The sequence below is a fragment of the Trachurus japonicus genome, chromosome 8 (genome assembly GCF_045865225.1).
Source record: "Trachurus japonicus isolate A0001 chromosome 8, Traja_1.0".
Taxonomy (NCBI): Eukaryota; Metazoa; Chordata; class Actinopteri; order Carangiformes; family Carangidae; genus Trachurus; species Trachurus japonicus.
In genome coordinates, this window is record NC_140914.1 from 26,758,718 (window position 1) to 26,780,411 (window position 21,694).

The 21,694-nt window shown below is 41.7% G+C and overlaps 1 protein-coding gene across 2 annotated transcripts in view; it reads left to right on the top strand.

Annotated features, from left to right (window-relative positions):
• hdac5 (histone deacetylase 5) overlaps positions 1-21,694 on the top strand; it is a 74,245-nt gene that overhangs the window by 32,695 nt on the left and 19,856 nt on the right. For both annotated transcript variants that reach the window (XM_085785050.1, XM_085785051.1), the window contains 9 exons: positions 9,729-9,812; positions 14,120-14,385; positions 14,516-14,660; positions 14,767-14,872; positions 16,178-16,311; positions 18,433-18,564; positions 18,764-18,873; positions 20,307-20,423; positions 21,562-21,673. In XM_085785050.1, the coding sequence (XP_085641176.1) occupies positions 9,729-9,812; positions 14,120-14,385; positions 14,516-14,660; positions 14,767-14,872; positions 16,178-16,311; positions 18,433-18,564; positions 18,764-18,873; positions 20,307-20,423; positions 21,562-21,673 (1,206 nt within the window). The remainder of the gene's footprint in view (positions 1-9,728; positions 9,813-14,119; positions 14,386-14,515; positions 14,661-14,766; positions 14,873-16,177; positions 16,312-18,432; positions 18,565-18,763; positions 18,874-20,306; positions 20,424-21,561; positions 21,674-21,694) is intronic.

Sequence of the window (21,694 nt, forward strand, 5' to 3'; positions counted from 1 at the left end):
CATGAGCACTAACGACGACGACGACATGCACACACTGTGAGATATGGATGCTCTCGAAGACGTGAAGCTTGGTGCAACACAACAGACAGTATCAGTGGATGACCTACAGTCTGCCAGCCCATAATACTTCTGACCCACCCCTCAGTCTCTATAGCAACGCTCCAAATGTGACTCCTCTCCCTCTAAGCTTCTAATTTGTCTAAAGTACACACAGCCATTATACTATTTTTACCTCACTCTGTCTTTTCTTTCTCCCTTTCTCTCTCTCTCTCTCTCTCTCTCTCTCTCTCTCTCTCTCTGTCTCTCTGTGTGTGTCTCTCTCTCTCCCCTGACTTTTTTTTTTTTTAGAGTGTTTTGCAGGGCTGACGTCATAGTGCCTATTTTTCTTTTAGCAACACGGAATGAACAAGACAGAGAGAGAAAGAAGCGAAAGAGGAATATTGGTTTCCAGAAATACCTCCCAGCAGCAGCAGCAGAAGCAGCAGCAGCAGCAGTGATTTAAAGCAGGAGAAACAGAAACAGAGACAGAGAAAAGACGTCCAACCTGGATTATTAGCAGGAAAAAAAAAAAAAATCTTGGCCAGCTCCTAATGCAGCATGTTTGATTCTCTGGATATAGGCTAAATCCCTGCATCTTTTAAGAGGACACACACACACTGTGTTCCCTTGAAAAAGGCTGATGTAGGAAATACCCAGTTAGCCGACAGTAGTAAAGAAGTGGTTCTTTCAAGTGGTCCAGTGCTGAAGACAAAAACAAAGCAAGTCTTTACCTCATTAGGAGATTCTGGAGACACTGAAACTCAAGCGTTTGTTCCTTAAGATCATTTATATTTGAGCGGTTTCTGGATCATTTCTGTTTGGTCCGTGCGGGTTATTTAAGCACGACGTCCAGTCAGTCTGAAGTGGTTTATGTGAGCTGAATGTTGTATCTTAAACAGACATTTTTAGCCCTTTCATTTATTTATTTATTTTTTCAAATTTTATTGTTGTTTCTCAAAGCCCCAGTTCACATTTAAACCAGCATCTTAAACCCCCCAGAGATCCAGTTTCCTGTCATAAATAATGGAGACACAGCCACATTTCAGAAGCTGGAACTGCTGATATATATATAGATATATGTATACAGTACCTAAATTTATTTATTTTTTCCATTTAGCTTGAAAAATGACTTGAATGTTTACTGAAATTAATAATCATTGACGAACCGTTCAGCTCCGGTTGAATATCGACAGCATTAGGGCTGCAGATTGAGCTTCAGTACTTGTAAACTATTGAACAGCGAACATTGGTGTTACCTGTGTTTGCGCTTAAAGGGACATTGTGTAACTTCTCCTGTTATCTATTCACGAAAATCGATTATTTCGTTCAAAAGTATGTTTTTCATTAATCAGTTATCACCCCCATCAACAAACTGAAGTGTTCCTTTCAGCTCTGAATTAGCCGTTCATATCATTTATATCTACATGGAGCGGGTAAGCTCGGTGCTGGCTGCCTTGTGGTGTCGCCATGTTTTTACGTTCAGTGGCAGCGTGACGGTAGGAAACCACGGAAACTCACCGGAGACACCGGAGCTGTCGGCTCAGGTCGAGGTGGCGTCTGTGAAAAGTCACTGCGGTAACGCAGTGAGGAGGAATGGAGCGTTACACTGATGCTGCATTCACGTGCAGTCGGGCAGACGGCCGTCGGTAACAAACCAGATGTCATTTTAGTCACAGAAGTGGAGAGAAAGCCGGTAGAACGTGGGTCAGGTAAACAATACGACATCGCCATGACAGCATATTGTCACGTGTATTGTTTTGCCTCGTGCTGACGGACCACTTGTTTACATAGAGGCTCGTTTATGCTGCAACGTGCAGCGGCTGTTGTCCGTCTGCCGTCTGCCTAATTTCACGTGAATGCAGCATGAAAAATACGATTGAGTTGCTTGTGATATACAACCACAACGCTATATGGGAGTAATTCCTACACAATGTACCTTTAAGTTTGGACCAGTACCAGTATCATTATTTTATTTTTTTTTGAGACCAATTGACATTACACACCAAGTTGGTAGAGCATGTGTTGAGGCTATACTCCTCACTGCAGGCGGCCCCGGTTCGAATCCCGCGCCGAGCGGCCCTATTCTGTGTGTCATTTCCCCCCTCTTTGCCTCCCATTTCCTGTCTCTTTCTCAACTCTCCTGTCATTAAAGGCAAAAAAGCCCCCAAAAATATACTTAAAAAAAAAAAGAGTAGCAACTGCATATACTGAAATACTAAGACATTTTGAACTGACATGATACAGGAAGTGTTTTTCCTGCTTTGTTTCAACCCAGTGTTGTTTTCTTCAGTAAACTATGTGTTATACATTTAAACTTACACCAGTTCTTTTAGCGACTTTCTCGCTATTTAGATCTGCTGTTTACTTTGGCTTAGCGATTAGCAATGGCGTCTCTCTCTCTCTATCTCTCACCCTCCTCTTCTTCTTCCTCAGTGTGTGTCGGATCAACAACTGACCTTGTTCATAAGTTTGTGATTTTAATTGCAAATTCTGTCGTCTCACCTGGCGGACGCTGCGGGTCGGTGAATGCAAACTGGAGCGTGCAGCTGCGTTAGGCCGGGGGACACTGAGTGGCGTGAGCGTGGCGAGAAGTGACGCTGAGCTGCTGCAGAGAAACATGTGTGTGTTTGTGTGTGTGTGTTCGTCCCGGCCGTGTCACTGTGTTGCTGCTGCTGCTGCAGCTCTGTCTCTTGGCAGGTCGTCGGATTGTAGGATTTCCCCTCAGTGTAAATTCATGTCTGATGAGTTTTGTGACAGGGAAGCTCAGTCAAGTGTCACCACCTCCGGTGGCTACAATGGTTGAAAATATATTTATGTTTTTTTTTTTTTTTTTTTTTAACAGAACAACTTCATTTTTATGTGACGTTGCTGCTACGATGTGATGGTGACATCAACAGGTCTTTTCTCTGACTGTGTCTTCCTGGTAGCACTTGTTAAGTTAATACATCTTACGGGCAGTTGGTTAAAAAGAAACAACAATTCTGATGATTGTAAACGCTGAATATTGGATCTGATACTTGGCAAATGTGCGACGCTCTCTCTGAAGAACCACTCGTCCTAAAATATTCCTCGACACTTCGTCTGCCAAGCTTGAAGACGCTCAGATGAGCGGTTGCCGAGAAACAAACAGACGGGGAGAGATTCCTCCAATGAAAGTCAAATACCTGATGTAATGACCGTGTAATTGTCACATCCTCAAGCATGAGATGACCCCGGCTTTTTCAAACTTAATTTGCGGAGGAAAAAATTGTTTTCCATACGGGCCAACAGTGGATCCTTTCACTCTACAGTTTTCTCTGCTGATTCAGTTTCGGCACTCTGCCCAAATCTTCAAGTGCTTGAGGATCTGATATCAAATAAAAGTTGTCATTGGTTTGACTCAAGTTTATTCAGAGTTACTGTCGGTGTTGAGACGAAATTTAATACCAATCAAGCACCTTTGAGAAGTTTAAGGTGTTTTATTGCAAACAAAAAAGGACATTTTTACTTCCCTCATCTTGTTCCAACAAATTAAATGACAGTACATCTTCATTTGTCATCAGAGCTATGCAAGATTTTTACCTTAATTAAACAATTTCAGAGTATTCGTGATGGTTAAATGACTGAAAACCAACCTTGCAATATCAGAGCCTCTGACCTGGTGTTCCAGTTCTCGTCTGGGCTGCACCACGACACAAACGCACCCCGTAACCCTTGATCTCTTGTTTATGAGAAATGCAACATTCACCTTGATTTAACCCTATTTGTGTACCCAATTTTGCTCTTGCGAGAAAAATACACGATCTTGAGTCCTCTGGAAGCTTGAGGCGGTGCTGAGCAGGGGTCCATGAGTCCATGCATTTACCGCGACTACTGAAACCATGGAAACGTAAACATAAAATTCCACCAGAAGAGCAAAACCGGCTTACGTTTTTGACGTTCGGAAAAAGGTGAATAACTTAATAAAACAAAATGTAATGCAGACTGATCGGTTCATTGTAAAACATTTATTTATTGATGTTAATGTGGTGATTTCTATACATACAGAGCCCTGAGCAGCGCCGCTCCTCTGTCCAATACACACATGAAGATTCACTTTTCATTCAAACAAACTAATGCTACTGCCACAATTGTTAGATTTCATCAATGAGACCAACATTTATCTCCTAAAAATAATTTAACCAGCCGGCGGTAAACCTTTAAAAACCTGCGGGTAAGTTAATTAACGATCGTTTTGTCCCCCAGGGTGACGACGTAGGTTGGCCAGCCGAGTAGCTCTGCAGCAGTCGTTGCTCCACAGGTGGAGTTTAACTTTTTCTGAAAAACATCGGAGCAAACTTCTAAACAGCCGTCATTTGGATCTAAACGTTTACTTTCTTTCATGAAAAAATATTAAAACTTAATAAAGTGATGTAGCGCTACAGCAGGAAATAAAACAGCTTTTTTCCTGTTTCACAGCTACCGCTACCGGCTGCCGCGTACGGCGTGGGGGTGGTCCCTCCACTCCTTGGTGTCTTACCGACGTCAACAAGAAGCCCAATCAGAAATTGCATTTTTTTCCCCTCCTGGTGAATTCAAGGGGGAGAGTGAAGTTCTTTGGCCGGAAAACATGTCAGCTATTGTCAGTGACAGAGAAGATTGAGTTATACATGCAATAACCTGGAAAAAAAAAAGATTTTCAGGTGATGGATCCTTTAAGTTGAGCTGGTACCATGTAGTCGAAACACAGCTTTACAGTACTTACTTCAACTTCAATGTTAAGTTTATCAAGTTTCTACCAACTACTGCATATGTGTAGACGTCTCCTGTGTTGTATGAGCATGCTGCATCTCAACATGAAGGTGGAATCAGCAGTCTGAGCTCATCAACCAGAACAAACATTATCATTCATTCTTTTTTACCGTCTCTGTCCCGGGGCAGGACTTGACTTACTGTGTGTAACTGTGTTGCTGTGTTCATTTAGAGACTGATATGATTGACTGAAAGGGTTCCTCATCCACGCCTCATCGTGTGTGTGTGTGTGTGTGTTTACCAGACTATAAATGTCTTCAGTTTGACGTCAGACCCTGGCTGCTGTGGAATGCTGCTCTGTTGCCAAACGGACTGTTGTACACACACACACACTCACACAGACCGGTCCCTCACATACACACACACAACGCGCACACAACCGAGGCAGTGTGTGTGCCGAAGTGGAAAGGGGAGACACGTGCGTCACAGTGAAATGCCAGAATATTTGTTTAGGTAATTTAGATGTGAGTGACTGTACACACACACACACACACATAGAGAGAGAGAGATACACACACAGCTCTCAGCTTTTTGGTTTTTACCAACTTTTTCTTGCAGCAACCACAAACCAGAGTCTGAAACTAGACTGCTTCTTTGTAGATGTGTGTGTGTGTGTGTGTGTGTGTGACTGTCTGTCCGTGTGTTAGAAGTAAAAAAAAAAAAAAAAGAATAAAGAAAAAGAATAAAATCTGTGTATTCACCGTACGCACACAACACGTCCAGAGGTCAAAGGTGAAGATGTGACATGCTGAGATCTGTGTCTGACCGGTCTCAGGCCTAATCACCTTAGCCTCATTGTCCAAGTTTGTTTAGCTTTGATGCGCTTGGGACCCACGTGGGACGTCACGGCAGAGAGGGTGTGGCCGAGGGGGCGGGAGGCGACCAATCGGAGCGCCTTTTTTTACGTACGGAAAGGTCAGAGGTTGGACTACTCAGTAGGAGCGTCCTAATTGAATTTCCTCCCTGGCCGGCAGACAGGAAACATCCTGCTGACGTCCCAGCGTGCCACGCCGGGTATGGAGCCTTCCAGGATGTAGCCTGATTCACTATCGTAATCGCCCCATGACCAGGAGAGTGCACTCGCCACAGGTCTAAGGCGGGTCAGGGTCACTGCCCTGCTCAACGGCACGCTGGCAGAGTGGAAGCTGACGGAGATAGGATACGGAAACCTCTATCTCTCTCTCTCTGTCTCTCCATCAATCTATTACATTACATGCATGGTGCATTAACCTGTTTGCTCACGACTTGTTGAGTCTCTGTGCTGCTGATATGATAATATGTGACTTTTTCTCTTTCTCTCTCTCTCACACACACACGCACATTATATCCAGTGATCAGTCTAAGCTGATTGGAGCAGCTAAGCTGATTGGGGCTTCCGATCTGAGAGCTGCTGAGTCTTACCATTGTAGCTTATATACATGAATACTGTAAAAACCTAAACTGCCACATACTGTATACTGTATATAAAGTGTGTATGGATATGCTTTCCTTTTGTAGATTTTCAGTCTGCACATAAAAAACACAAGTGAGAATGCAGGGAAGAAGTCAATAAAATCAATATATCAATGTCGCACACTTTTAGAAATTGAAGAACGAGGAAAACTAAAACGCTGCAGAATGCAGAGGAAACTGCCTTTTAACAATGAGTCATGATGAGCACATGAAGCATAAAACTTAAATTTTCAGCAAGCAGTCTCTGTATTTACCTCTAAAGCAACTCTGTCTCGTAACGTTGTGTTATTATCTCATAGTGTGGTGAATGTGCAGGTCACGACCAGGGCGTTTTGGAGTTGTTGGATTGTATATTTGATGAGTTTGATGAGGGAAACCAAGAAATCCCATTAGCCTCAATAGCGTAGATCTGAGCAGCTTGTGGCTCTGCTCCGCCGTTCTAAAAATAGCTTGCACCAACAAGAACATAAACCTACTGCTATGACTATAGCAATTATGGCAGTGAGCCAATTTGCCAAAATGTTGAACTATCCCTTTAAGTTCCTGGGAACATACCGTCAACAAGCACAGCTTTCTTTTGTTTGAGTCTTTTCATAATGTCATCCTGTCATGTCTCTTCTTCTGCACTGGTTGAACAGCATCCAGCTTGATTAGACATCTGCACTGTGAATGTCAGACTGACACAAAGCACAGTCACGCTTAACATTCATAGTAGTCAATATTACTCTAAATGTTAGCAGTGTTTTGTGAAAGCGTCATTTAAAGTGTTGCATAAAATGTTGAAATAATCCAAAGTATTCATATAATGCTACATATATTATATATTGTATTGTAAGGCTGCACAATTATCACATTGTCAGTGAAATCCCAACATGGCCGAGTGCAACATCCAAACCACAGGAGCTGCAGTTTTTTTTTTTTTTCAGCACCGTAAGTGTTGCTACGGAGATGCCCTGACCAAGAAATTCAATCGTCAAAACGGAAAGGGGCATGTTTGCTTGGTACAAGACCCAACAAAGATCACATCATTCATCTTATATTATTTTAAATGTAAATGAAAATCTGAAATGACCAACTGAAATCACAATGTCTGTCCATGTATTAACAGTGTGATGTATCACATGATGTTTCTTTTATTGCTATCAAGATATTTGGCATCAATTTGGCATATGGTCATTTAATCCATATCACGTAGCCCTGACGTCAAGTACAGGCCCCTTAAACTTAAATGTCAGTACAGTATGTGGGTTAATGTAAGTAAAGTTTATTTATATATAGCATCACAGACAAAGTCACAAGGTTCTGTACAGATAAAATACACATGAGATAAAACGATGAACATCAACAACAGTCAAATAATAAAATTATACTGAAACAATATGACAGGCGATATTGTAAAATTAGAACATATAAACTTGCAATTGCACTGAAGTTAATAAAATGCCTGCTTAATCAGTCACATTACCACTACAAAATTCATTTAACGTTAAAATTAACGTGTGAACAGTTAAGCAAGTGGAAGATGAAATGATCTCCAAAAGGCATGATGTTAAGCATGAAACATTCAGTATTCTAATCAGTGTCTTATTATTGTTTTCTACAGTTTTAGAGTGAAAAAGGGAAACAAAGCAGCAGCCTGCAAAAGAATAGGAAACCCAGGAGACCTGAGCTCTCAGATAACTTATTTTTACTCAAGAAATTGAAAATATACTTGTATATAAAATGTACAGGGAATGTGTATCTACCTGGTGTGATTGTTGTGTCTCAAACTGAACACAACTTATTCTGTTGTACTGGCTACAGAGTGAAGGGTTAAAGAGGTAACCCAGAGTAAATATGACAAAATGTAAGTTTCAGGTCAGATATGTTATGGACCTATTTGTAACTCAGCATCAGCTTCATGTTTACTTGTTCCTTTCCTCACCAGGATCTGTGGTTGAAAGCCTCTTGTTTTGCTTCTATTTCTATGACTTCTCGTCTGTGGTCAGCGTGCTCACCAGCCGGTCACCGTCCAGTCACACTGTCCCGTCATCATACTTGTAGTGTCCAATCAGCCGCTGCTCAAAGGACATGGCATCTTGTGTATTGTCTCATAAACACAAGATTTAGTAAATATTACGCTGTCAGGAAGTGGAGACTAAGGACACCACTTGTGTACTATATGGTCATGTGAGGTGTGACCCAGCAGTTATGGTTTGGTGATGGTTTTCTTCATGACTTCATGCGGTGTCATTCACTGTAAGCACAGATTTCCACTGATAGCGTCACTAAATGATGGAGCGTGGTGTCAGCATGTGTTTTTTTTTCAGTTATTATTTTGTTGTCATGTACGTGCACATACTGGAAGCTAGTGTTGTTGTTTTTTTTTGTTTTTTTGTTTGTTTTTCTTTTGCATTCTCTGCTTTGTAATTTGTCTTTTATTTTGCGTTGTTATTAAATGACAGCACCTTAAGATGTATCATCTAATTTTCAAGGGGGTCCAGAACACAGATACATGCAGGTACAGATACAAATACAATCACACATAACATATACATTCAATGTTCACAGAGGCTCTCATATTCCATCCCGCCCATATATCCCATCAGCCCTCTACCCCATCATAAAAATGAACAATTGTTTTCATCTGTTTTATAATTTAAAAAAATCTAATCACATTTACCACTTGGGATGACAAACTAAAACATGTCCGAAAGATGTGTAGGCCTAATAATGGTTTGTATTGTGCGACATGAAACCCGTAGTCACTGCTGGTACAGCCTCATGCAAACTCTGAACACTGAAGCTTTTATTCAACTGAGACTTAAAAGATGAAGGGTTTTGACTGATCTTTCATCTGATCAGGTGAGCTGTCAGCTGACGCCTCTTTGATGCCTGGAATAACAAGTCAATATTGATCTGTAGTGATTCAGTCCAAGCGGCTGCCACATACAGTATTCAGCTCAGTGTGAGGTGGTGCACCGCTGCTGATCAAGGGGAGGAGACTGACATATTTAATCTGAGTATTTTCCTGCATTACATTAATTTCTATAAAGCGTGCACTGTCTCTCCCTGCAGTGCTTCCTTTTCCTTTGTTCTTTGTTATTCATTAATTTATCACTCTCCACCGTACTGATATAAATAACAGCAGGCTTCTCCCAGAACTTGTGTCTATTCATATATATGGCACATATTAATACTCAAACCTCACCGTATATAGGCTAGGCTAAAATTCAAGTATGTCAGTGCTACCTAGCGCTAAGCTAATGCTAGGCTCGTGGCTATTTTTAGGCGGCGAGACGCTGTGTTCCTCACTCTTTTACAACGGTATCACAGCTCATCTGAATAAAATGGGAACTGCCTGTCTGTGTGTGTGTGTGTGTAGAAGTGAATTATGTAATAGTCGGTGCTGTATCCCTGACAACATGTTCCAGACTAATCAATCACTCGTTTCTCCCTCCCTCCCTCTCTGTTTCTCTGTCCTGCAGTAGTGGAGGTGAAGAGCAGCTTCCCTTCGGGCATGCAGAGCCCAGTAGGAGCGGCCAGCGAGCACCGAGGAGGAGGAGACGGCGGTGAGTGGGGAGTCCTCTAAGAGTCCTTGAGGGGGGGAGGTCCAGGTCTCCAAAAGGGGGTTTGACTAAATGGGTCAGATGCTCCCCTGAAAGTGGATCTGAGGCACACGGAAGAGGTTTTAGGGGATTTTGAGGGTCCTCGGGTGGGTTCAAGTGTTACTTTAAAGGAGTTCCTCAAAGAATGCACAACACCCATCACCTCTGTAGGACGTACGTCAGTCACATTAGTGTTTCTCTGCTTGGTGCAGTAGATGGAGGAAGTCCTGTGTTCAAAGGGGAGGAGTCTGTTGATGGTCTGTTTACAGATGGTTGGGGGGATTGTGCTTAAAAACAAGTTGTATAAATCCGTCTGCAGCTCCACAGGGAGAAGCATGAAGTCCTGATAAAGTGGTGTCAAATGAGTCAGCTTTAGTCGGGACGGAGGACCACAGATTTGAAAGTGAAAATATCTGGGGCGGGAAAAGTTAGAAAGAAGTGAGCTCACTCCTCATTCCTCGTCTTTGCTCAAGGCCGGCAGCTCCAGGCAAACCGAGGGAACCATCGGTGCTCGGGGGTCGCACCATGAGTTATGTAGACCGCAGGAAGAACGAGGAAGATGAAGTACAACAGCATGATATCCCTAGTTCTGGTGCATGAATATCTTTCGACCCCTATTTTCCCAATTGTTAGCCCAAATGTGTAGATGGGCTTAATGCTAAAACAGTGGCATACTCTTTTAGAGTCAGTGGGAGCCTGGCTGTAGATCCACACAGGTGTTGATTGTCACATTTCACTCACTGATAGCACCCTGGCATTTCAAGATGAGTGACCACCTGCACATGATGATTAATGTTATGAAACTGTGTTTTGTTTCAATTGACGTTTTATTCATTTTCTTTTGATTAGATGCCTAACATAACATAGCATAACATAATACGACATAGCATAGGATAACATAACATAGCATATAGTGTAACATAGCATAGCATAACATGACATAGTATAACATAGTATTGCATAGCGTAACATAACATTGTATAGATAGCATAACATAACAAAGTATAACATAACATATTTTAGCATTACATAGCGTAACGTACATAAAATAACAAAGTATAGCATAGCATAGCATAGCATAGCATAGCATAACATAACAGCATAGTATAGTATAGCATAGCATAACATAACATATCTTTTGACCAATTATCTTCAAAATATCAGCTTACCTTAATTTGAATATGATTCCCTCCATCACACAAGAATAAACTATCAAGCTGCTCGTTTATTGTTGGTTTGTCTTTCTAATGTTATCAAACTTGAGATAAATTTTCTGCAGTGGTTTGACGTTAATGACGTCTCGACTGTTGTGCAACAGTCACACTATAATCACACTATAATGTAGCAGAATCCACAGCAGCTCCTGTTGGGCAAATATATCAGAGTGTCAGCTGAAGTTGTCTTGGAGGGTGACAGGGTGTCAGGGTGCTGCAACCAAAGCACCGGTTGAATTATTGAACAGTGTCTGAAAACCCATCTCACACACGGTTCTAATGTTTAAGTTGGGACCGAGTCTGACTAATTTTGGAGTTTTTCCTGACGACTTGTAAAGTTTGTGCATGTCTCTGTCAGGCTGTTGTTGTATGCTTCACAAACTACAATTTCCCACTCTTTATTTGTGCAATTCAATGCAACAGGATGAATATTAAGAAGAAGAAACGTTGTGTAAAAGAGAATGATTACTGCTGCTGCTGCTGCTGCTGCTTGTCACATTTTACCAGCTCTTGACCAGCTCAGAGGTGTCTGAGGTTCTTTCAGCAGGGTTTATCATAGGGATGCCCTGATCCAGCTTTTTCAGTCCCCATGTTGTTACTGATACCTTGGTTTAGCATATCGGCCGATACCCAATACCGATTCAATACCACTGTATACCTTGCCATGTGGGAGACAGTGAAGGCGTCAGGCTTGACTTTAACATAATACTGTCATAACTTTGTCAGACGTTGTTGCTCTGTGTATCGGCATGCTGCAAGTCACTAACATAGAACTGAAGTGAATAGATCAGTGTCGTATCATATTATATCATATTATCTAATACCCAATCTAGCTATTTAGTCAATATCTGGGCTGATGTCCGATCTTAAAGGGATAGTTCAACATTTTGGCAAATTGGCCCATTGCCATAATCTCTATAGTCTTATGGTAGGTTTGTTACTGTTAATTGTCGGTGCAGGCTAGTTTTAGAACAGCGGAGCAGAGCCGCGAGCTGCTCAGACTAGAGCTACGCTACGGAGGCTAATGGTATTTCTTGGTTTCTCATCAAATACACAATCCAACAACTCCAAAACGCTCTGGTGGACAAGTTGTGACCTGCACATTCACCACGCTATGAGATAATAATGAAGTATTACGAGACAGAGTTTTTTTCGAGGTAAATTCATGCAAAACCGCTGATGCACGTTCCCGTCGGGGGCAGTTTTCCGGCAAGTCTCTGCATTTGCCTCGAAAACAACTCTGTCTCATAACGTTCTGTTATTATCTCATAGCGTTGTGAATGTGCAGGTCACAACTTGTCCACCAGAGCGTTTTGGAGTTGTTGGATTGTGTAGTTGATGAGTTTGATGAGGGAAACCAAGAAATCCCATTAGCCTCCGTAGCGTAGCTCTGAGCAGCTTGCGGCTCTGCTCCACCGTTCTAAAAATAGCTTGCACCGACAATTAAAGGAAACAAACCTACCATAAGACTATAGAGATTATGGCAATGGGCCAATTTGCCAAAATGTTGAACTATCCCTTTGATATCGGATCAGTGCATCCATAGTTTTTCCAAATGGATGATACTGTAGCTAATTTCACAGGGTAATGATGATGGGACAGTCTGACTAACATAAGATCGGTTTGCACAACCATTCCTTCCAGAGGATTTTTGCTGGTCTTTAATAAGTATCATAAGATGTGATTTTTAATTGGCTCTTGGAGCATAAGGGTCATTCCAGCAGGTTCCAGGCATCTTTGGTGCCGTTGGTGTCTGGAGATGGTTTCACAAAGGCTGAACTAATTAGTTTCCAAATTCTAAGTAGCCACATATTACCTTAGAGGCCAGTGAGGTGAGAAACCAACCAGCCAGTCAGCCCAGTGTGCACTGTGTTTCTTGCCTCATTTTGGCCGGTCAAGGCTGGGAGGAACCAAACAGACCTGAACCAGGCTGAAGCAGGGAACGGGTGGAAAGAAGAGCAGATACAGGGCCGCAGGGGAACTAAACACAGGTAGTGTGGACACGTTGGAAAACACACTGGAACATAAGAGACGATCTGACAAGGAGCAGGTAGTAAAGGCAAATTTAATTTCTGGCTGAGCCGATAAGGAAACCGGGAACAGGTGTGCGAGTGGGTGGGGGAGTTCAGATGGAAACGGAAAATGAAAATGGAGAACAGGTGAACAGATAGATACGGAGAGAGGAGGAAAATGCGGGGTCACCTGATTGGATGGATGGAGGAAGGCAGCAGGGAAGAACACGGAGCAGAAAACATGAACTCAGTCAAAAAACTAGATATAGTTATGAAAATTTAAAGGGACATTGTGTAACTTCTCCTGTTATCTATTCACGAAAATCAATCAATTCAAAAGTATGTTTTTCATTAATCAGTAATCACCTCCATCAACAAACTGAAGTGTTCCGGAAAGCTCTGAAATTAGCCGTTCATATCATTCATATCTACATGGAGCGGGTAAGCTCGGTGGTGGCTGCCATGTCATGTCGCCATGTTTTTACGTTCAGTGGCAGCGTGACGGTAGGAAACCACGGAAACTCACCGGAGACACCGGAGCTGTCGACTCCGGTCGAGGTGGCGTCTGTGAAAAGTCACCGCGGTAACGCAGTGAGGAGGAATGGAGCGTTGCACTGATGCTGCATTCACCTGCAGTCGGGCAGACGGCCGTCGCTAACAAACCAGATGCCATTTTAGTCACAGAATAGGAGAGAAAGCCGGTAAAACGTGGGTCAGGTAAACAATACGACATCGCCATGATAAAATATTTTCACGTGTATTGTTTTGGCTCGTGCTGACGGACCACTTGTTTACATAGAGGCTTGTTTATGCCGTTAGGTGCAGCGGCTGTCGCCTGTCTGTCTTCTGCCCAATTTCACGTGAATGCAGCATGAAAAATACGATTGAGTTGCTTGTGATATACAACCACAACGCTAGATGGGAGTAATTTCTACACAATGTACCTTTAAGAAAAAGAAAAACAACATTCAGCACTAACAGAAAGAAAGATGCAGCTAAGTCAACAACTGAGTCAGGTTGAGTAAAGCTGTTGTTGCTTTTCCAGGTGGGGGTCCAGGAGAAGGCCCAGGGGGAGGAGGAGGAGGAGGAGGAGGAAGAGGAAGCCCAGTGGACCTGCGGACGGAGCCCAGGTCTCTGTCCGGGGGCGGGCCGGCGGTGGACACGGCTCTGAGGGAGCAGCAGCTCCAGCAGGAGCTGGTGCTCCTCAAGCAGCAGCAGGAGCTCCAAAAGCAGCTGCTGTTCGCCGAGTTCCAGAAAAAACACGAAGTGCTGACGAGACAACACGAAGTCCAGCTGCAGGAGCACCTGAAGGTAGATAGCCCGGCTTTAACCCCGCACAATGAGCATTGTCAAAAATCGCCACCTCCGATCTTGTTTGTTAATTAATCATCCCTAGAATCATTCTGTTAAATGTGTGTGCGTGTGTCCGTGTGTGTGCAAGCAACAACAGGAGCTGCTGGCGGCGAAGCGGCAGCAGGAGCTGGAACAGAAGAGGAAAATGGAGCAGCAGAGACACGAGGAGCAGGAGAAGCAGAGGCTGGAGCAACAACTGCTGCTGCTGAGGAACAAGGAGAAAGGCAAAGAGAGTGGGTCACACCACTGCCGCTGTTGTCACCGCCCCGCAGGCCACAATCATGCCGTCTTGTGTGCGTGTTAGTGGTGTTCTCATTATTATTGTGTGTGTTTGGGCAGGTGCCATTGCCAGCACTGAGGTGAAGCTGAAGCTCCAGGAATTCCTCCTCAGTAAGAAAGAGCCTGGTCCTGGAGGACTGAACCATTCCTTCTCCCCAAAGTGCTGGTGAGGACTCAGGCACATCACTGGAACAACTCATATTTAGTCTCAAACTAAATTCCTCAACTTTATTCTTGGATTTTTTTTTTTTATTCTTATCTTTATGTAAATGTCAGCTCTTCTGTCCACCCCTGTGCACCAACTATGTCTTAACTTTACAGAGTGCTGCAGGAATACTCAGCTCATTTCTGGAAACTGAAACATTGTCAATACTTTTTTTTGGGGGGGTGGGGGGGCTTTTATGCCTTTATTTTGACAGGGCAGCTGGAGAGAGACAGGAAATGGGGAAAGAGAGAGAGAAAGAAGGGGAATGACATGCAACAAAGGTGTACAGTATAACCTGTGTGAATGGGGTCTGCTCTACCCAGTGAGCAAGACAATGCCCCAAAAGTTGTGCAAATCCTTGAGAAGATTTGACCTAAATCCATTTTTTAAACATGTTCAGCTGTGATTTTTTTTTCAATAAACTTTATTTGTGCAGAGGAAATGATACATTACAGAATGATATCATAGAAAAGAACAACATACACAATGTATACTGCAAAAATATATAACGCCAGGGGTATGACAGATACAGAATGGAAATTAAATAAAGCTGGTGCAAAGCATAGAAAAAAGTAACTATAATACTGTACATTAGGATGATCATTGAATTTGGAGCACACATTTATCGTCTTCATAGCTTTTGTGTTGCAAGAGGCAGTTAGTGATTTAATATAGGATTCAATCTCTTTTTTAAAGACACAGAAAGAGGGTTTCACTTTCAGTACTTTAGAATGTAAAACTTGGCGAACAATGTGATACGATTGGACAGAAAAAATGTGTTATCGAACTCTTTCTTATAGCTTGTGAAATCAGATTTTACATTGTTCAAACAAGGTACAAAGCCATTACAGATGTGGTCCAATACAAAACTGTGATATAGTGAAGGGAATAACGGCGTTATAAAATAACAGTGTTAGTAACGACGCTAGTTTTTTCAGTAACGAGTAATCAAAAATGTTATAAAAAAGACAACACAATAGTGATTTTCCTGGTAATTAGTTACTTTTATAATGTAGTAATTCAGTTACATTTGGGGGAAAGTAACTAGTAACTATAACTTATAACTTTTTAAAAGTAATGTGCCCAACACTGCTGTCATATAGATACAAATCAAATGAAAAAGAGGCACACAGAGAAACCAAACCCACACTAACAGGAAATAACAGGTTGCAGGTTGACAGAAGTGTTAGTGCTGCACTTATTGTGAAAGTGTTTTACCAAACCAGCTTATTGACTCTCTCGTTGTGTTTTTTTGTGTGTGTGCAGGGGAGGCCAGCACAGCTCTCAGGATCAGAGCTCCCCTCCACAGAGTAACACACCAGGAACCCCTCCCTCCTACAAACTGCCCCCACTGCTGGGCAACTATGAGAGTAAAGACGATTTCCCGCTCCGCAAGACAGGTAGGAGACAACAACTGAGGCACAGAGGCACATACAGGGGTGTGTGTGTGTGTGTGTGTGTACCTGTGCTGATGACTCAGTCTGACTCATCAGTGAGGAGGTACTGTAGCCTCGCAGCCCAAACCTGATAAAACACACGCACACCGTTTCAGACATGTCTGAAAACATGTGAACGCATTTTCTCTAAACATGTGAACTCAGAGGTCAGAGGTCAGAGTGCAGACCTGGTTCTGTCTCCATAGAAACATTCACTGACTCTTACTGCGATGTCCATCAAGCTTTCCATTCTTTTTTATTTCTTCACATCCACTTTTACAATAGTAATTCAACAACCATTAGAGCAATTCATTTTAAGTGGTCTTAGTAGGCAAACAATCACCTTTTGTTTTGTTTTTTTAATATATATATACATGTTAAAAATGGATCAGAAAACCAAAATTTAAAATATTTAAGAAAGAAAGAAAAAAGAAGAAACCAAAAACGACAGCAACAATAAAAAAACACCAAACAAACAAAAGAAAGAAAAAAGAAAAAACAAGACAAAACATTGATTTAAACAGAGACAGACAAACACAGGTCTGTCATTTGTAACTATCATTTTTTCTGGCTTGTTTTTTGTGTCTTTTACTGATTTTTACCTTAAACCTTATGTCGTTTTATTTCTTGTAGTCTCATCATAACTAGCATCCTGGCATCTGTGCTGTTGTACGTATCAGTGTTTTGTTTGTGAGCGTTACGTGGGGTTGAATAAGGTGCCTGCTGATTTACCAGCAGCAGACTGCTGTAATCCTACATCACTTGTTGGCAGGCTGCACACACTGACCGGCTACTTTAAGTATCTGCTTTAAAGGTTTTACCAAACATCCCACACAACTTTTTTTTTTTTAATCATTCAATCACCAATACTTTTGTTGGATTGATTAAACATTGATTATACTAATTAAATAGAAGAATTAGTCAGTACTGTCTTCTTTGTAATTAGTTTTTGGTGCTGTATCCAGGCTCCTGCTGTCTTACACATGAAAATTAAGAGGATGGATTCCTGCTATAGATTTATAATGTTACCATGTATACAACTTGTGTGCAGTCCCATTGATCAGTCAGCTCTGTCAGCGTTCTGATGTCACATTATCAAACAGTGAGCAGTGATACTGTATAACGCCCAGGTTTCCCAGGACTGAGATTCTGTTCAAGCCGAACAAAAGCTGGATGATTTTATTTTTCTTCCTCTTCCTGCTCCTTGCTCTTCACCTCGACTTTTAGCCTTTTTAGACACCTGCTGTCGCTGCTCATCCAGCAGTCAAACTAGCAGGCCGGCCAACAAGTGATGTAGGATTATGGCCAGTCTGCTGCTGGCAAGTCACCAGGCACCTTGTTTAACCCCACTGTAACAAAACAAACAAACAAAACACTGTACTACACAATGACACTCACAACAGCAGAGGCAGGAGTGGTAATTATGACACATTAACACACATTACATTAACATAAAATATATTTTCCTCTTCTTTTTTTTTCTAATATAACACAATTGATTTATTGGACCCATGTAGGCCTGGGACGACAATCAATAAATCAATTAATCACACAATAAATGAAAATAAACTTGATAATTATGCCGGCCTCGATATATTGCCATGTGCATGTGTGTTTGCCCACTTTTGTGACACTTCTTGATGTGAAAACATTTGACTGACACCCGCTATTGTATTTGTGAAACTTTTATTTTATTTGGTCCAGATGAAAAACAACTGTACCTAGACTTCTCAAATCGGGAATAGATTAATCTACAGACCCTGAAGATTCATAAATCACAGTCTCTAATTTGGGAAATCTTGTGAAAATGCAATAAAGACAAATTTCACCATTTTTTCAGCATATAGACCAGACATTTCCATTACAATTACAATGGTAAAAAAATGATTGCATTTGAAAGGGTGTACTTGCATTATTATGATATATTATCATTACATTAATGGTTAATTTGGTCTCAAAATAATGTTGACAATAATATCGTTTATCAGCAATAATTTGTGGGACAATATGTCGTCCAGCAAAACAGGCAGGCCTAGACTAATGTTTTCACAGTGTTGACTCTCTCTCTCTCTCTCTCTCGTCCAGTCTCTGAGCCCAACCTGAAGGTGCGTTCACGGTTGAAGCAGAAGGTGGCCGAGCGGCGGAGCTCTCCACTTCTGCGCAGGAAGGATGGAACGGTCATCAGCACCTTTAAGAAGAGAGCCATAGAGATATCAGGTGAACAGCACATGCAACAAGTGCTCAGGACAAAGGGCTTTACACACACACACACACACACACACACACACACACACACACACACACACACACACTCACTCTAGATTTGTAGTTTTGTATTAATTAACTTGATGATGATTTCCTCTCTCTCTCTCTCTCTCTCTCTCTCTCCCTGTATGGCCTTGTGTCCCTCGACCAGTCTCCTCTCTCTGTAATAGCGCTCCAGGTTCAGGTCCCAGCAGTCCCAATAGTTCCAATTCAGCCATCGCCAATGGCAACACGGGATCAGTCCCTAACATACAGACAGAGGTAAAAACACAAAATCACACACAGATCTTATTTTTAATAGGTTGGGGCTGGTTTCATTTTCACAGTCATCAGTCAGTCAGGTCTCCACACGGCTCAAGGTCGCCACCTACAGTTCACCGTGGTTTATCAAGTCAAGTCAGTTAATGTGGTGGCGGTGGTACACTTTTAAAAACAAATGAGGACCAATGTGCTGAACAGAGAAATTTGGAATACATCAAAACAGAACAGAACAGAGTTAAACAGGATCAAGATAATTAAAACATTATAACTAATGTAAAAGCAGAATAAGAATTAATAAAAACAAAATAAGGACATAATCTAAGGACTTGTCTACCTGTTGAACTGTCAGGCTTTTTCTGTTGTGTTCAGCATGACTTGCAGAATTTCTGTTCTGTTTTACTTTGCTGCACGGCTCTGAATCTGGATTTGCATCCTGTTTGCATGGGTGTTATTTTTCCCAGCAGACCAAAGATTTAAACAAATCTACCAATAATGACAGTTTTCCAATGCCAATTTTGTGTATGGGGGAGAAAAACAAATGGCCACTGAGCAGTTGGCAAAGCAGTTCAGCAAAGATAGGTGTTAAAAAATACACATCTCCTAAAAGCAGATCCCAGTATCTAAAATACTAGTGAAGTGGAGCCGTTAGAGAGAGCAGGATTATACCGTACATTATCAGTGATTATAAGAGAAACTGTTTTTTGTTGTAGATAATAAAACCGGTAAACCACTGAATACCTACAGGTATGAGGCTAACTTAAGCCTAAAAACAAAATAATCTCTCAAAAAAAAAAGGAATATGTGATTAAAACAGTATCAATACTTCCTTTGAAAGGCTTTAAAGGTCCAGTGTGCAATATTTGTCAAGGTCTATTGGCAAAATCGGAATATGCTACCAATTAATATATTAGTACAAGTGTATAATCGCTATAAAATAAAATCTGTTTGGTTTTTTATAGCCTTATAATTCTTGCTGATACTACATAAATAATAGAATCGAAATGCTAGATGTCACTGTTTTCCCCTCATTTTACACACTGGACCTTTAAATCTAATTTGACCCATTCTGATTGTCATAATGAGGAGTTTAGTTAACAAGTACATTGTTTTTGTAGCTAATTCAAGTACAGCACAATATACAGTTGCAGTTGTTGTTTTGTTGGAGTGGTTGTTTTATCATGTTGGATTATCAGGCTCATACATGAACAGTTAATAACAGAGTACAGTAGCTTTAATATGCTGGACAGTTCTGGTAAATGTATTCAGATAGTTGTTAAGTCCAGGAGGATTCAGAGAGTGAACTGACTTGAAAGTGATGCTGCCAGTCAGTGTTTACAGGAAATGTTTAAAACAATGGTTGTCATAGCAACCTAAGCTTCAACACACCTAAACACACACCCCCTGTTAACCTTTTACACGTTCTCTGTCTGCAGCTGAGGTCTCTCCACCAAACCCTGGGGGCTGATGGGACGTTGAGTCCTCTGAGTCTCTACACCTCACCCTCGCTGCCAAATATTTCCCTGGGGCTCCCTGCGAACACACACATCACGGTGGGTCAACACACACACACTAAAACACACAGGTGCACTGATATTAGACTACTGAATAATCACGATTATTATTATATATTTTTTTAAAACTTTTCTGCTCTGGTTTCTTATTATATTCCGTTTTTGAACCCTGATAGATGTATAGAAAGATGCATCTAAAGGGATAGTTTTGGCAAATTGACCCAATGCCGTAATCCCTATAGTCTTAGCAGTAGGTTTGTTACCTTTATTTGTCGGTGCAAGCTATTTTTAGAACCGCAAGCTACTCAGAGCTACACTATGGAGGCTCATGGGATTTCTTAGTTTCCCTCATCAAACTCATCAAATACACAATCCAACAACTCCAAAACGCTCTTGTGGACAAGTTGTGACCTGCACATTCACCACGCTATGAGATAATAACAGAACGTCCACCAGAGCGTTTTGGAGTTGTGTATTTGATGAGTTTGGTGAGGGAAACCAAGAAATCCCATTAGCCTCCGTAGCGTAGCTCTGAGCAGCTCGCAGCTCTGCTCCGCCGTTCTAAAAATAGCTTGCACCGTCAATTGAAAGTAACGAACCTTTGCCCAAATGTTGAACTATCCCTTTAAACAAGCAACACTGTGGTTTTATGTTTGTTGTTTGTTTGAACTGTGTGCTCTGTTGTTTAGTAGATGAGGATAACTTTTGCCAGTTAAAACTTATCTAATGCATGTTTGGCTGGAGCTGCTTAATAATATCAACTGCACAGTCCAAACAATATGCAGGAATCATTACTGTATATAATACTCCCAAACACAGAGCAAGGGATCCCTGAGCAAAGCTTCTTTTTTTTTTAATTGCATAAACAATGATTAACTAAATTAACAAACTAGCAAATTAGTATTAGAAATTATTAATCAAGGTTTGGGTTGTGGCCAATTCCAGTGGAAGTCAGGTTGTCATCTAACAGCTGATTTTCCAGCTGTCCATGATGCATGTGAATAAGTATCTCTCTTACGCTGTAATGACATGTAAATAACATCTTTATGAAGCTCCAGGATATATTCAGTATCATGATTATCAGATTAAATATTTACTACGTGATTATTCCGTAATCGCTTTGTCCAAGTTATCGTGTGCTGGTGTGGTAACCGTGGTAACACCCCCCCTGCTCCAGGCCCCACAGAAGCTGTCGACCCAGCAGGAGGCCGAGCGTCAAGCCATCCAGTCGCTGCGAGGCGGAGGAGCTCTGACGGGGAAGTTCCTCTCCACATCCTCCCTACCTGCAGGTACGATCTGGATATCACTTA